The sequence below is a fragment of the Myxine glutinosa genome, chromosome 13 (genome assembly GCF_964187855.1).
Source record: "Myxine glutinosa chromosome 13, kmMyxGlut1.1, whole genome shotgun sequence".
Taxonomy (NCBI): Eukaryota; Metazoa; Chordata; class Myxini; order Myxiniformes; family Myxinidae; genus Myxine; species Myxine glutinosa.
Window position 1 is genome coordinate 104,756,641 of NC_136273.1, and position 17,302 is coordinate 104,773,942.

Consider the following 17,302-nt stretch of genomic DNA (forward strand, 5'->3'; position numbering starts at 1 on the left):
AATTTGGTTTCAGACCAGGTCACTCTACTCTGGACATGCTGCTTCTGCTGTCTCAACAATGGATGGAGGTCCTCAATGCCAAACAGTAAATTAGAGCTGTCTCCCTCGACATATCACGTGCCTTCGATACGGTCTGGCACCCTGCTCTGCTCACCAAACTCTCCTCCTTTGGTATCCATGGAAATCTCCACGCATGGCTGGCGGACTTCCTCTCTAGTCGTAGCCAACGTGTGGCCCTGAATGGGTTTCTCTCATCTCCTCTTCCTGTTCAGGCTGGAGTTCCCCAAGGAAGTGTTCTGGGCCCTGTGCTTTTTCTGGTCTTCATCAATGATCTCTCTGACTCTCTTGAAAATCCTCTCTATCTCTTTGCTGATGACTCCAATCTCTGCCGCTCCATTCCTCATCCCTCAGATCGGCAGTCTGCAGCCTCCTCACTCTCTGCAGACCTGGACAAAATCACAGACTGGGCAAACAAGTGGAACATGTCTTTCAATCCTGACAAATCTCACACTCTTACGATGTCTCTCCGAAAAGACCGACTGGACAACCCTCCCATCTACTTTCTGAGTAATCCTCTCCAAGAAGTTCTGTCACTCAAGCTTTTGGGTCTCACTATCTGCCATGATCTTTCCTGGGAAACCCACATTTCCAAGCTGGCCTCCAAAGCCAGTCGCCGACTGGGCATCCTCCGTCGTGCAAAGTCCTTCCCTGGCACACCTGAGCTCCTCACCACATACAAGGCTTTCATCCGCAGCTCAATGGAGTACTGCTCTCCCCTCTGGGCTGGTGCTCCTGCCTCACACCGAGCTCGTCTTCACGCTGTTGAAACCAAAGCGTTCAGAATCATTGGAATCTCCCGCGATGACGCTATCTCCGAGGGCCCTTCACTTAATCACCGCAGGAGAGTCGAGGTGTGATGGTTGGTGGTCTTTCTGTCTTCTACCGACTCCTCTCCGGCCTTGCTCCCCCTGTTCTGTCTGTGCTGTCCTCCAAATATTCCTACAGGTCGCACAAGATCTGACAGCAACCCTCTTCTGGTGCAATTGCCAAAATCAAGACTCTCTGCTCACCTTCACTCTTTCATTCGTCTTTTCTCCTGCCTCTGGAACAAACTCCCCCACTCCCTTCAATCCCACTCCTCCCTCCAGGTCTTTAAAACACCTGTTCACCACCATCTCTTATCTTCCCCCATCCAAAACCTTGATCTTTTCTACCCCCGCTAATTCACCTCAGATCCACTTTTTTGAAATTCCAACTTCTTTCCTGGAAGTCCTTGCAGTGTCCATATGTTTTATACCTCTCCCACCTCCCCCAAGTCCTCTCCCTCCCACAGATCTCCCGATGTCCCTGCTCTCAAATGTTGTGTTTGTGTCCTTCCCCCTCTCTCCCCATCTTGTCTACCGTTCCCCTATTATATGTTTTATTTGTCGGTTTGACTTTTTGTGTGATTCATGTTAGCTCTTTCACGAGCCTCGATGTTGTATACAAAAAAAAAAGAAAATAAAGGGTATGACAACTGAAGACGAGATGGGATAAATCTGTGGATGAGAGAGAGCAGTTTACTTTGGAAGAATTCCCAAGAAGAGTTGATGTCAGAGGTAGTAGAGATGGGAGACCAGTCCAGATGATTGATGGCTGCTTGCAGACCGTGCCAGTCGGCCTGAATGAAATGCCAGACTCGTCGGTGCTGCGGAGGCTCTCTGAGAATGGCCAGAGAGATGTCCACTTTAACAAGCACATGATCAGAAGAACCGATTGGAGCAGAAGAAGAGCAGCAGACATTTGCAGGGAAGTTTGTCATAACCAAGTCCAGAAGAGAAGATACTCCGTTGACTGAGATCTGGGTCGGGAAATTGACAGATTGTGTCAGTCCCAATGAGTCACAGAAGTCCTTTGCTGAGGTGCAATGGCTGGTGAGAGAGGAACCCACACCCAGCCAGCTGGCATGATGACAGTTGAAGTCACCACATATGAGGAAGAGGGAGTTGGGATGAGTGGATAGAAGTTGGTCCATGTTGTCAGACAGCCAGATGTAAATTGAGTCATCACTGTTTAGAGGATGGTACAACACACATATGAACAAGAGGTGGGAGCGGAGAGGGAGCGATAGCCAGAGGTACTCCTGGGGGTGGGGTGGAGAGAGGGCAGTGCAAGGAGAGTGAGGAAGAGAGTTTTTGATAAAGATAGCAACCCCACCTCCAGGACGAGGCTCAGGTCTGTCATATCGGAAGAGGGAGCAACCAGGAAGAGATATTAAGGAATCAGAGGCATCTTGAAGGAGGAAAGTTTCTGTTAAGCAGATCATGTCTGGATTGTCAGAAGCAACCGCGGATGTTTGAGGTCCATACCGTTAAGGAAGAGGGAGGGGGAGCATCGGGTGCAGGACATGGGAGGGAAGGGGTAGCGTAATATGAGGGGTGAGAGGGGGGAGTAGGGAGAGCTGTTGATATTGTGTCGGAGATTGCAGAAGAGTTAGGAGAAAGGGAAGGATGAGGAGGACGAAAGGTTTGATGGTGATGGGATGAGGCACAGTGAGGTGTTGTTTGAGGGGGAGGGAAGAGTGAAGGAGAAGGTTGGGGGAGGTGGAGGTATGAGATGGAAGGGAGAGGAAGTGGGGAGGAGGCAGCTTTGAGGGGGAGGGTGAGAAAGGAGAATTGGGGAGGGGTGGCGGCGGGGGGGAGTTTTGATGGGGAGGAGTGCGGTTGAATTTTGAAGGGGAGGGATGAGGGGTTCGACTTGAAGGGGAGGAGTGAAGGGTGCGATTTGAAGGGGAGGGGTGAGTGGGTAGATTTGAAGAGGAGGGAGGGGGGACTTTAGAAGGGGAGGGGCAAGGGGGGAGTTTATAAAGTGGATGATTAATAAAAAACAAACATTTATTCCAAACAGGGTTTATTGTGATTTTCAAGTCAGAGATCCGTTTGAAAACGATAGAGGAGGGGTGGAATGCAGGTGAGTTTAGAGAATGTAGAAGGGAATGACTGTAAGAGATTGAATTTTTTTTTGAAATGGAATGATTTGAATAGGAAATTGAAAAAAGCCTTTTAAATAGGAGGAAAAAACAGCGTGTTGTAATAAACCACTGAATAAAATACTGCAGGGAAAAGTTTAAACATATTTAAATAAAAGCGTGAAAAACAATCTGGGAAAGTCCCTGAAGTGAGGGCGTGGATCAGAGAAAGGAGAAAGGGTTAAATGAGTTTAGTGGAAACTAGAATTGGAAAGGTGAATATCGGCTGGAGAGGTAGAAGAAAAAGGAGATAAAGGGGGGAGGGCGAGACATCCTCTCGTGGTCGTGGGTGGGGACTGCGTGGGGATAGGAGAGAAGGAAATAATGAAATTTTTTTTTTTGTGTGTTTAAAACGTTAGACAAAGGGTAAGATGTTCAGGGGAGTTCGGGGGAGTAAAGAAACTTGAAGGAAAGAACTTGTATTCACAAAATACCGATGGGGGGAGGGAAGTATCAAGGGACCAGGTCCAAGTTTGCACGACTTACACACCAACACGAACTACAAACACACAGTAACACATACACAGTAAAATAAGGAGTGGAAATTTGACAAAGATACAAATGGGAAAATACTTAACTTTGATGACGTGGAGAGCTCGAAGGACGCTTCCTCGCTGGAGGAACCGGAACCGGAAGCGGAAGTCGTAAGCGGAAGTGTTGAGACTAAAAGCAAAGTTTTGGTCTGTCATGTTCAGGCTGTTGCTCTTCCTCCTTCCTGTACCCCACAATGCAGCTGAAGAACAATGTGGACAAGTTTATCGACAATTACGAATGGGCGAATGGACATCTGATCATTTACCTGGGATCTGTGAGTACTGCCATTCTGAACATTTCCTCCACCTGCCTCTTTCCATTTTTTGACAATCCAACAGTCCACATTTGGCAGCTTAGGTGTTGTCATCATGGAACCCTCTCCCAGTGGAGGCTACACTTGCTCCTGACAGTATTGTGGGCCGAGTCTTGTTCCTCATCTATATTAACAACCTCTTTGATGCAATGGACAATCCTTTTACTTTTTGCAGACGACTCGACATTGTGTCATACACTACACTATCCCCCATTCCTCCACTGCGTACACAGCAGTTGCGTCTCTCTCTCTCTCTCTCTCTCTCTCTCTCTCTCTCTCTCTCTCTCTCTCTCTCTCTCTCTCTCTCTCTTCTCTCTCTCTCTCTCTCTCTCTCTCTCTCTCTCTCTCTCTCTCTCTCTCTCTCTCTCTCTCTCTCTCGTGTGTAATCACAGAACGTTTCTCGTGGTGCACGTCGTGTGGTAGTGCTTCCCTTTCTCCCGCTCTGTTCTTTACTCTTTAATCTACACGTTTCATTTCTTGCGAGTTTGAGAGTGAGAGAGCGCACTAGATCCCGCGTTGCTTGTTTGCTTCACGGTATCGAGTGTTTCCCCACGCCCGTGGCCATGGGAAACATCGAGGATTTTTCCGGTTTGGAAAGGTTGTTGGAAAAATGGTTTGTCGTGCACACCACCTTCTGAGGTGATGGTGGAGCAGATCGTTTTGTGTGTCGGTAAATGTATCGGTATGCACAATGTAATTGCTGCATCGAGGATGAATCAGCGTGTCATCATCGTTGTCTCAAAAGAGGAAATGGTGACGCATCTCGTCGAAACCGGTTTGACTGTTGAGCTGGATATGTTCGTGTTTGTTTCACCGTTGGATGCACCTTCGGTGAAAGTAATCGTATCCAATATTCCGCCCTTTATCCGACACGAGCAGATTAAGACTGCTTTGAAGCAGTATGGTAACGTCATGTCGAAGATAACTTTCATTCTTGTTCAATTTAAGGATCAGCAGGTAAAACATGTTCTGTCCTTCCGGCGTCAATTATTTATTATTTTAAAGCTGGGAATTCGCAATTTGGAGGTGATGTTGAAAATTAAACACGATGACTCAATACCGGGTGTTTGCTATGTCACAGACCTTGGTATGTTTTAAATGTGGTCAGCACGGACATGTTAAAAACGAATGTCCCAGTAGCGTGTCCGAACAGCCAAAGGGGGAGTCTGAAATGGAAAGCGAACCTGTGCCAGGTAACGAGGCTCCTGCAGAGCCAGGTGAAACTGCTGAAAATCAAACCGAGGATACGAGCGACTTTAATGTTGTTACACGAGGAAAACGAAGGCACACGGGTTCAAGTACAGTCGAGCCTGTTTCATACGCTGAAGCAGTCGCTGTGAAGAGGGTCTCACTCAACAGGAATGAGGGTAGTCCGAACCTCCTCGGTGCTGAGTCCTGTCCTCCTCCTCCTGATGAGGAGAAGGCTATGGAACAGCAACACGTCTTGTCAGGTGATGCTCCAAGTGGAGGTAAACCTTCTGCAGACTGCACATCAGTAAATGATGAGCTTAGGCATCGCAGTCAAACAATAGGTGCACCTGGTATACCAGAAACCTCTGAAGAGGTAACCAAGGTTGCAGAGAATGATCCGTTACCTGACGAATTGATTTTCGTTAAGCCAATGCCATTGTCCGCTGCACCAGTACAGGTAAAAGACCTCGTTATTGAGCAGGAGTCGTGCGATTCGGACGACATGTGTTCGAGTTTGGATCCTAATGAGATAGGGGGTGCAGCTGGGGATTCGCAGGACTGTGGGGACTTAGATCCCCCCTCTCCTACCGAAGTAATTCAATTTCTTCAAAATACTTTTCGGAAAAAGATAAAACTTGTTGAATTTTTCCCACAATTGGACAAGTTCCAAGTCACTGCATCTTGCATCATAAGTGATCCGACAGCCTATGGCACTAATGAGTCTCAGGTGTACAGACTGAAAAAAATTGTTTCCATAGCAAGGAAAGAACTTTGACAATCTACGACTTGATAAAGTCTTAAAACTCGTTATGGTTTTATCTATTGCGAGTATAAACATAAACGGGGGCCGTGCCCCTATACGGAAGACACATTTACTGGTATTATTGGAGCAAAGGCATGTAGACATCGCCTTTCTGCAAGATGTACGTTGTGGGGATACCTGTTCAGCCGAATGGCAGAATACAATAAGAGGTTCTTGGTTTTTCAGTTCATTTGATTGTCCTAGAGCTGGAGTCGCTTTCTGGTTTAGATCAGGAATCTCTTCCGGCCAAATGGCATTTCATGAAGTCAGGCGAGGTCATTTGGCCTTTATTGTTTTTTCTTATGGAGGCCATAAGATCACATTGTTGAATGCCTATGTCCCAAGTGATCCTTCTCAAAGAAAAGAATATTTTTCCCTTCTTGATAATTGTTCAGCCCAAATTGATTTTGGTGGTCTTGTCTGCCTAGCTGGCGATTTCAATTGTACCTTAGAGCCATCTTTGGACCGTAATGGTATAGAACCTCACCCTGAGAGTGCAAAACACTTGGCGGCTCTACTAGTAAAATATCTCCTGGTTGATGGGTGGAGATTGCAGCATCCTGGGGTTAGGCAATTTTCATGGTGCCAAGCCTCTAATAACAGAGTGTCCTTTGCTCGGTTAGATAAATTTTATATCAATAAGGGATTTCGGAATTTGATTTTGTCAACGGCGATTTTTCCCTCTGGTTTTCGGATAATCATTTGGTATCTCTAAAATAGATTTTTCCCTCCGCCCCTCGTACGAGTGTCTATTGGGCCCTCAATGTGGAGCTGCTAGAAGAACCGCATTTTTGTAATGCATTCAGAGATTTTTGGGAGTCTCTCCATGCTAGGAAAAACACTTTCCAGAGCAGGGGGCAATGGTGGGATATTGCAAAGACCCATATCAAATTTTTTTGTAAACAATATAATCTCTATCACTCGAGGGATAATTCTTCTATGATTTCTAAACTTGAAAAAGAGATTCTAGAACTGCAAGCAAATCCTACCAAGTTGAGTAGTAACACAAAAGAGTACAAAGATTTTGTAAGCAAGAAGGAGCTGCTTCATTGCCTTGTTAAAGAACGGGCACAAGGGGCTTTAGTTTGGCTAAGAATGAAAAACTTAAAACTTCTTGACTCTCCTTCTAAGTATTTCTTCTCCTTGGAGAATAAGAATAAAGCACAACAGCAAATGCTATCATTGCAATCACCAGATGGTGGGATTGTAAGTGAACCTAAAATTATCAGAAAGTTAGTAAGTGATTATTTTCCCTCTCTTTTGTGTGCTAAAGAAGTTGATTTAGATGTTGCACATACCTTTGTTGAACCATTGCCCAAGTTGTGTGAATCGCAGCGAGTCTCGCTGGAGAGCACTATTACCCTGGGGGAATTGAGGCGTGCGCTTTTCGGTGTACCAACTGGTAAATCTCCTGGACTGGATGGCATTCATCATGAATTCTATGAAGCTTTTTGGGACATTATTGGAACTGAGCTTTTGGAAGTGCTCCAAGAAAGTTTACAAGTTGGGGAGCTTCTCCTAAGTTGCAGACGAGCAGTTGTGTCCTTGCTACCAAAGAAAGGGGACACTCAGCTACTTCGGAATTGGCGTCCAGTCTCCCTACTGTGCACCGACTACAAAATATTCTCCAAAGTCCTTGACTCACGCTTAAAATCCGTCGTTCACTCGCTTGTCCACCCCGATCAAACTTGTTGCGTGCCTGGCCGATCGATATATGACAATCTTGGTGCTGTTCGTGACATTCCTGACGTGTGTGATTGCCTACGCAAGAGCACAGGCCTCGTCTTTATAGACCAAGAACACGCTTTTGATAGTGTAGATCACAAATATGTATTTGCTGTTCTGAAGGGTTTTGGTTTTAGTCCCACCTTCATATCATGCATCGTTATTATAGCATAATATTTATAGTTTGGTGAAAGTTAATAATGAACTGATTTCTCCTTTTTCTGTTTCAAGGGGTATAAGGCAGGGATGTCCCTTGTCTGGTCTCCTCTATATTCTTGCCATTGAGCCCCTTTTAGTTTGGTTTCGCGAGAAATTTTTGGGTTGCTCCGTTTCCCCTAATGCTCCCCCTATAAAAGTTGTAGTAGATGCAGACGACATCTGCACTGCAATACAGTCTCAAGACGATGTATCCGAGTTAATCAGAGCTCTCAATAATTTTAGTCTTGCTTGTTCAGCTAAGGTGAACTGGTCAAAGAGTTGTGCCACCTTCTTTGGACTACCTTCAGGATTTTCTTTCCCGCCACTGCCAGGAAATTTGTCCTGGAAGAATGATGGCATTTACCATTTGGGCGTGCACCTCGGTGATTCCCGATGCATTCAAAAAAACTGGGATGGATTAATTGAGAAAGTGCATTCCAAGCTACAAAAATGGAAAGGGCTTCTTTGCAACCTATCCTACAATGGAAGAGCATTGGTGATCAATAACTTCGTCACTTCTACCCTGTGGCACAGGTTTATGGTCTTACAGCCACCAAAATGGCTCATCAAAACCATCCAGAAACATTTAATTTATTTTTCCTGGGGTGGTAAACACTGGCTCCGACCAGGTGTGCTCAGCCTTCCACGTAATGAGGGGGGTCAAGGGCTCGTTGATGTCAACAGCAGGCTCATGACTTTCCACCTTCTTTTTGTGAAGAAGTTTCTTTACAGCCCCATGCATTGGGAGAGTTTAACCTTGTGTTTGCTAAAGCAAGCAGGTCGGCTGGGATATGGTCGCGAACTGTTTTTGCTTGATCTCCCGAAGATCGATGTCTCATCACTTCCGCTGTACATGCAGAGTGTCATCAACGCCTGGCAAGCCTTGTCGTTGCGTCGTGACACCGGTTCCATTACCACCTCGACGTTCCTCAACAAACCAATCTTCTACAACCACCTTTTTTCAGCCATTCTTTCTTCCAGGACTTTTGTCCAGTACTTTGTGGGGTCAGATCTTCTCTCTGTCCATAATTTGTTGGACTTTCAAAGAGAAAGATGGAAGTCTGCTAACGAAATTTCTGCCTGCTCTGGTTTCAGGTCCATTCGGATTATTGGCCAGATTTTTTTTGCTATCTCAAGAGCAGCAAATAATCTTGGAGTAGAGTTCAGGAGCCTGTTTGAGTCTGCGGGTTTGCTTGACCAATATGTTTTCCCTGTTTTGCTTTTGAATATTAATGGCAAATATTTACCCCTTAACTCCATTGAGAAAGGGGCGTTGCATGAATGTTGTGTGCGTTTTATTTTTGCCGATTTTGTAAAAGGCCCTTTTGGAGTTCAGTGGAGAGAGCACCTGTCAACTCCTTCACCTATTACTCCTGTGTGGCGCAGTCTATATGCACCCCCAATCTCCAAGCGTACGGGCGACCTGCAATGGAGGCTTGCGCATTGGATTCTTCCTCATAACATTTTGTTGCACAAATTTTCAAATGACATTTCTGAAGTGTGCCCCTTTTGTGAAAGTCGTGAAACGCTTTATCCTGCATATGTTGGGTGCAGAAGACTTGTTCCTTTGTTTAAGTTTTTGCATGTCAATATTTTGAAAATGGGGCTTTCTTTTTCTTCTGTTGAATTTATTTGTGGTTATCCTATTTCTGCTGTGCATAAGTCTGAAACTGCTTTAGCGAACTTTTTGGTTGCTGAAGGAAAAATGGCAATTTACAAAACAAAGAAAAAGAAGGTGGAAGGTGGTGAATTTTCTTTTTGTAATTTTTTGTTGACCTTGAAAGTCCTGATTATTTCTCGGATACAGCTTGAGTACCTGTATTGCAGCAAATACGGAAAAGCACAAGAATTTATTGATAAATGGTGTGTTAAAAATGTTATTTGTTCTGTGAGGAACGAAATGCTTAATTTAGCTTTTTGATGTATTCATAGCTCTCGAATGACCATTTCCTTTAAAATTGTTTGTTTTTGTTTTTGTTTGTGTTTTTTTTTCACCTTTGGTTTGTAAAATATTTTTATACTTGCTGATTTCTTGTAAATATCCTTTGCTCCTTTTTGGTGTATTTATGATCCTTATGCAAATGTTTCTTCAAACTGGTTGCTTTGTTTATAACTGCTTTGTGAAGGTGTTTTATACTTTTATAATAAAAGGACACAAAAGTCTCTCTTTCTCCCTCTCTCTCTCTCTGTGTCTCTGTCTCTGTGTCTCTCTCTGTGTCTCTCTCTGTGTCTCTCTCTGTGTCTCTCTCTCTCTCTGTCTCTCTCTGTCTCTCTGTGTCTCTCTCTCTCTGTCTCTCTCTCTCTGTCTCTCTCTGTCTCTCTGTGTCTCTCTCTGTGTCTCTCTCTCTCTCTGTGTCTCTCTCTCTCTGTCTCTCTCTGTGTCTCTCTCTCTCTCTGTGTCTCTCTCTCTCTGTCTCTCTGTGTCTCTCTCTGTGTCTCTCTCTGTGTGTCTCTCTCTGTGTGTCTCTCTCTGTGTGTCTCTCTCTGTGTGTCTCTCTCTCTCTGTCTCTCTCTGTCTCTCTCTCTCTGTCTCTCTCTCTCTGTCTCTCTCTCTCTGTCTCTCTCTCTCTCTCTCTGTCTCTCTCTCTCTCTCTGTGTGTCTCTCTGTGTGTCTCTCTCTGTCTCTTTGTCTCTGTCTCTCTCTGTCTCTCTCTCTGTGTCTCTCCCTCTGTATCTCTCCCTGTCTCTCTCCCTGTCTCTCTCCCTGTCTCTCTCCCTGTCTCTCTCCCTGTCTCTCGCCCCCTGCTGGCTGTCGCTGTGTTTGGGCGTGGCAATATGGCGGCTGTGCATGTGTGGTGAGGTACGAGCTGCTCTGCTGTTCTACTCTTTTGTCCCTTTCTGCGTCGTATCTCACCTTTTCCTTCCCCCTGTTCGTTTATCTTCACATCCTTACTCTGCATTTGTGCCCCAACCCCTCCCCTTTGATCAGACCCAACACTTCGGGGCTTCGGCCTCCCCCCCACCTCCCCTACCCCCTTCTGCCTCCATTTTCCCTCCTCAGTTTTTTTCTCTTATCTCGTTTTTATTTCTATTCACTCCTTCCTGTCCTTTGTTTCCTTTCCTTTTCTGTGAGAGAGAAAGAGAGCCCACAGCTGTTTGTGATAACTTTTACATTAATCGGCGGCCCATCCCGTCCTCCGGCTGATCGTTTTTTTTCTCCACCAGCTGTGTTTGTTTTCGCCTTTGAAAATCTGTCTCGGCTCGTAATTAATGAATCACTGTTCGAGAGCGATATTCACCCTCCTCCCATCCCTTCCTCGTCCCTTCCTCCTCCCCTGTCCTCGTCCCTTCTCCTCCTCCCCCTGCCCTCGTCCCTTGTCCCTTCTCCCCCCCACCCTCATCCCTTGTCCCTTCTCCCCCCCACCATCATCCCTTCTCCCCCCCACCCTCGTCCCTTGTCCCCTCCACCCTCATCCCCCCCACCCTCGTCCCCCCCACCCTCGTCCCCCTCACCCTCGTCCCTTGTCCCCCCCACTTTCGAGGCAAGCTTATCTTGTACTTCCTCCTTCTAACGTCGAAAGAACACTGAACATAGTGTGACGTGCTCCTCCCCGACCCCCTGGTCACGGTGTACCTCCGAGCCCCGAGAGGAGTCACGGCAGAAAAATGTGTTATTCTGTATGTCAAAGATCAATGGTGAAGCCACACCAATTGTTACTTACAAACAAATATTGTATTAAGATAACACAAGAATAACAGTACAACAATAATAGTAATCAAAAGTACAATCAATATATATCCTATGATGGTACCATCAGTTTCGCAATATATAACTCACTGTGCTCCAAGTGAGTGAAGCAAGAACGTTCCCAATGTCTCTTTCCCGGCTTCAAACCCAGAGTCGATCCGCTAAAGCGATCGTCAGAACGATGTCTAATCGACCAGAATCCCGTTCGAATGACAGTCACAGTCACGCGGCCAAAGTTGCACAAAAGCGCCCCCAAGGCAACTGGGAAATCCAAAGGCGCCCTCCAGGCGACTGGGAAATCACACCCTCGGGTATGGACGTTTCATGGCTCACAGTCGGCGAACCTCCGATATACCTTCAAAATCCGCGTTGCACACACACTCCAGATACGTCTGAATGCGGTGAAAACGGCTGAATCGACAAAGAAACCTTGCGCGACGCGCAAAGGCTGGAGCGAAGCAAAGAAACCTTGCTCAACACGCAAAGCACGCGAGTTAAAAATGGCCGATGGCCCGTTCTCGAGACGTAACGGCCCTTCGATGATTCTCTTCGGAATCGATCGCAAAACCTGACACGCAGGTTGATCTGTCACAGCGATAACAACTCTGTCACAGGAATCCCTTTCCTGGGAAACCCAACGTTCACTCGTGACTGTCGTTCGCCAATGTTCGCTCCAGACCGCAAAACCTATGCTTCTTCTCCGACTCACTCGCTCCGCCTTCTTTTTTCCTCTTTCTCCTCGTCGTCGTCCGGTTCCCGATCCGGTTTCCGTTTTCTTTCCGTCAAGTGGTCAAGCCGGTGGTCAAGTTAATTCGTTCACGGTTAATCCGTGTAGGAATCTTGGCTCGGCGGCTCCGCAGCATTCAGTGCTTCAACTTTTCCGGACTTTCATAATAATTACGGTGGGACCGATTGTCACTGTAGTCACATGAATAGCGGTCTCCTTCTCGGCCACTACTCTGATAATCCTTCCTTCGGGAGCTGCCGTAACTCTGGGAGCCTCCATAATAATATCGATTGCGGCCACCACCAAAACTACTACTCCATTGTCCTCTTCTGTAGCCCCCACGGCACATTTGAAATGCCTTCCCTACTGTTATGGTCCGACCCTCCAACTCCTTGCTATTCAGATCCTTTTCTGCATCTCTGGCATCCTTTGAGTTTTCAAACGTGACAAAGCCAAACCCTCTTGACTTTTGTGTCTCCCTGTCTTTTATCAGCAGCACTTCAAAAAGCGGTCCATATTTGCTGAAGGCAGACTCCAGAACATCTTCCTTGGTTTTGAAGTTCAGCCCCCCTACAAAGAGCTTGCCAATATTGCCTCCATCCCTGACTTGCGTGTGCTGACACTTAGTTTCAAGGTACTTCCTCCTAGGCTTTTCAACAAACATCGAGTTACCAGGAACTTGACCACCGGCCACATCATTCCCGATAACAAAAGATACTCCCTCTACAGGAAGAGTGGCTTGTAAACCTACGGTGACTGGTCCTGACACCAAATCAGACTCCAAATGGATGACATGAAGTGGAGCTCTAACACAGCCACCAATCCCCTGTAAACGAACACTATCACCAGTTGCCGTCTCCTCTGACAATGGCAAAATTCCTTCAAGCATCAACGACTGATGTGCTCCTGTGTCCCTCAAGACCCTAACCGATTTCTGGTTAGTCGTGTCTCCATCCAAGGACACAAACCCCTCTGAAATAAACGGATGGTAACCCTTTTGAGGGCGATTTCTCACATTTGCCATTGCATTCGGAGTTGTACTAGTCGAACTCCACTCCTGATTTTCCTTTCCCAGAGCATAACAGTGGGACATCAAGTGTCCCGGTTTATGGCAAAAAGTGCAAGTAGGCCCCGAGGAGAACCTTGTGGTCTTCCTCGAGCCTCCCGGAAGATAAGTCTGCCTTGGAACTGTTGTCTTCTGCTCCCTAAAAGTCATGGTATCAGATTTGTACTCAGTCACCTCGAGGCCGCACCCATGAATTTTCGTTCTCCGCCCCTAATGTACCATAGCTCCCCTGGCTAAGTCTAGGCGAGTAGTTAGGTTTGTGGAACCCCATCCTGTGTGTTAAGGCATAGTCATCTGCCATGGTTGCTGCCTCATACAACTTTGGTACTTTCCTTTCCTCCAGATGTACTTTAATGTCCTCGTGGACACACTGTTGGAATTCCTCCACCAGGATCAATTGTCACAACAGGTTGAAGTCTTTCCCAATCCCCTTCGAGTCACACCACCGATCAAACATGGTTTCTTTCATTCTGGCAAACTCCACATGGGTCTCACTCTCCCTCTTCCTGGCATTCCGGAATTTTTGCCGGTAAGCTTCAGGGACCAATTCCTAGGCCTTGAGAATGGTTTTCTTCACTATCTCATAATCTGCACATTGCTCAATCGGTAAAGCCGAATAAATATCTTGAGCTTTACCCACCAGAACACTTTGCACTAATATGGTCCAGGACTCCTCCGGCCTTTCTCTCCTCTGCTTCGAGTTCCCTTGCTGCTCTCCTTTCCTCTGATTTTTTCTCTTCTAACCTTTCCTGGAGTTCTCTTTTCTGTGCTTTTAACCTTTCCTGGAGTTCTCTTTCCTGTGTTGTTCTTCTTTCCTCGAGTTCTCTTTCCTTTGCTTTTAACCTTTCCTGGCTCTGCAATTGCATCTCCATTTTTTGGAGCTCCACATGTTCTTGTTCTTCTGGTAACCAATCCAAAGCTCCCTCTTTCCATGTTCCTAGTTCCATCATAGATTCTATCACCACTGTCTGCATCTCTGTTTTCTTCATTTTAACTCGGACCTGCAAGCTAAAATGTTTGGCCAATATCAACAGTTCCGATTTTAGTAACGCTCGGAACTGTGCCTCACTAGGGGTCGCTGCAAACGTCTCTGCGTCAAACTCCATGGTGACTATCCGTTAGCACCTGTTAACCTTCACACAAGAAATTTCCAAAAAAAAAACAATTTACTTTTTTTTGAAAAATTTGGGAATGTTGAAAAATTTCAAAAATGAGAAAATTTGGGAATGCTAGGGAATTCTGTCCCGGACGAAGACCCAATTTCGAGCCCACGAGTCAATTGGACGAGCCCCCAATTTCTGTTACGGGTTCCTCACCGATCCCCTGGTCTCGGTAAACCTCCGAACCCCGAGAGGAGCCCCGGCAGAAAAATATGTTATTCTCTGTGTTAGAAATCAATAGTGAAACCACACCAATGATTATAAATGAACAAATAATATATTGAAAATCACACAGGGATAACGGTACAACAAATGGCAATTAAGAGTGCACTCTATATACCATCAATAAAGTCAAATAACTCACTGCTCCCAGCGAGTGAAAAGGACACTCCTCAATGTCTCTATAACCTTTTCCAAGGCGAATGTGATTAGCCTCAGCGGTCGCTGGAACGATGTCCAGTCGAAGCCCGAATCTCGCTCTCCAGTCGATATTCGAATCGCGTACAGTTGACAATGGGGATCGCCCCGCCGAAACTGCACAACGGCGCCCTTCAGAGGGGCACTTTCACCGCTCACTCAGCGAACCACAACGTAATTGGAGACGAAGTGGTCGCACACACACATCCCCGACAAACGGTAGGATGTTGGGGTGAAGATTACGTGAGGCAAAACATTTGTAGGTGTCCGAAGCGCGGCGTTCAAAATGGCCGACGGCTCTTACTTGAGCCGATGCGACTAGGCGAGGATTCTTCGAAATCTCAGCGCCCCAAATCTGACCGCAGATTTTCCACTCCAGCGATAATTCCTACTCCAACGGAACCACATTTCCAGGCTGGTCTCCAAAGCCAGTCGCCGACTGGGCATCCTCCATCATGCAAAGTCCTTCCTTGGCACACCTGAGCTTTTAATTACATACAAAGCTTTCAAGCACAGCTCAATGGAGTACTGCTCTCCCCTCTGGGCCGGTGCTCCTGCCTCACACGTAACTCGGCTTCATGCATTTGAAACCAATGCTTTCAGAATCATTGGAATTTCTCGTGATGAAACGGATTCTGAGGGCCTCTCTCTCTCTCTCTCTCTCGCTCTCTGAGGACCACAAACTTTGAGCTAAGGTAGGTGGTCTTTCCGTCTTCTACTGACTCCTCTCCGGCCTTGCTCCCCCTGTTCTGTCTGTGCTCTGTCCCACAAATATTCCCTACACAAGGTCGCACAAGATCTGCCAGCAACCCTCTTCTGGTGAAACTGCCAAAATCAAGACTCTCTGCTCACCTTCACTCTTTTATTCCTCTTTATTCCCGCCTCTGGAACAAACTCAATCACTCCCTTCAATCCCACTCCTCCCTCCAGGTCTTTAAAACAGCTGTTCCCCACCATCTCTTATCTTCCCCCATCCAAAACCTTGATCTTTTCTACCCCCGTTAAAACACTCCAAATCCGCCTCTTTCTATCCCCAACTTCTTTCCTGAAATTGCTCGTAGTGAAATTCCTAGTAGTGTTCATTTGCTTTATACCATGTACCCCTCCCTCCTCCCCAGCTCTCCCCCTTCCACAGATCTTCTGATGTCCCTGTTCACTGCTGTTGTGCTTGTGTGCTTTCCTCTCTCTCCCCATCTTGTCTCCTCCCTTTATTATGTTTTTTTGTGTTTAATGTGCTAGCTATTACATGAGCCTCGATCTTGTATACAAAAAAACAAAAAAATTATTTGTACGTTGATGTAATATCTATCTATAATTCCAGTAATCTCTGTGTGTTTGTTTGTTTGTACGTTTGTACGTTTGTTTGTCTGTGACCGCTGTTTCTCGACAACCACGGGTCCGATATACTTTAAACTTGCCAGGTATATTGCTGGGGACCCGAGGATGTGCCTTTTCAAGGTTTCATATTAATCGGACAATTACTTACCGAGCTATGTCCAAAAAACGATTCAACCAATCAGAGAGCAGCGAGCTATCGCGTGTGCCGAACGTGGCGGACACACTCTGCCTCGGATGGCACATTTGAGAGCGTATTCATTTATTTCACGTTTGCAAACTATGTTGGCGCTATGTTGGCGTTAAACTATGTTTTAAAACTAATAAAAACCCCGGGGGGATTGTCACTGTACTCGCAAGCCGTTCGCCGTTCGCTTTGGCGTTGCGAATGCACCAAAACATTTCATGCACCAAACCATTTCATGTAAAGCGTTCGCCGTTCGCTTTGGCGTTGCGAATGGACCAAAACATTTCATGAACCAAACCATTTCATGTAAATAGAGGGGGGGATATAATTTTAGATATAGATATAGTACGGGCATGCCCTAGTATTCCAAATTTCAGCAACGTCCGTTTCCGCATTCTTGAGTTTTATTTAGAAAACCTTCAAAATCACGTTGGTGTCCGTCCGTCCAAAATGTGTTGGCGCTCATATCTCAAGGACTATACATTGAAGCTCGATGAAACTTGGAATATACATCGGCCAATAGGACCAGTAAATGGCTTTCGAAACAAATTCCACCGACTTGCTTTAGTTTTTGCTTTAAAATTATGGCGAAATGGATGAAGCATCAGACTCATCGCACTCCCAAGGTGGGGATTGTGAGTTTGAATCCCGTCTGAGCTGAATAATTTTTGTCTTTTTCCTTTTTCAAGTCTTTTATATTGTCTTGAATAAAGTCTTGTACTAAAGCGCGGCGTTACGCGCGCTGCTTGTGAGCAAGGAGGAAGCGGACAAGCGGTAACATATAAACGTCTTTATTGTAAGACTACACTGTAACACTGAACTCCTCCGGGCTGGTCGCCCGGTGTATATCATGAGGCCACGCCTACCCCTCGGGCGTGGCCACCGCCCACTTGGTGCGTGGAATGATGTCACCACGCCAGTGGGCTTTTGTGTCCGCCACACGCGCCCCCCC

General features: G+C 46.2%; 1 protein-coding gene across 1 annotated transcript in view; it reads left to right on the forward strand.

Annotated features, from left to right (window-relative positions):
• The window catches only part of LOC137439162 (complement C3), a 421,636-nt gene that overhangs the window by 354,563 nt on the left and 49,771 nt on the right, over nt 1–17,302 (forward strand). Inside the window, exon 36 of the mRNA XM_068134902.2 lies at nt 3,741–3,815. Coding sequence (XP_067991003.2) covers nt 3,741–3,815 — 75 coding nt within the window. The remainder of the gene's footprint in view (nt 1–3,740; nt 3,816–17,302) is intronic.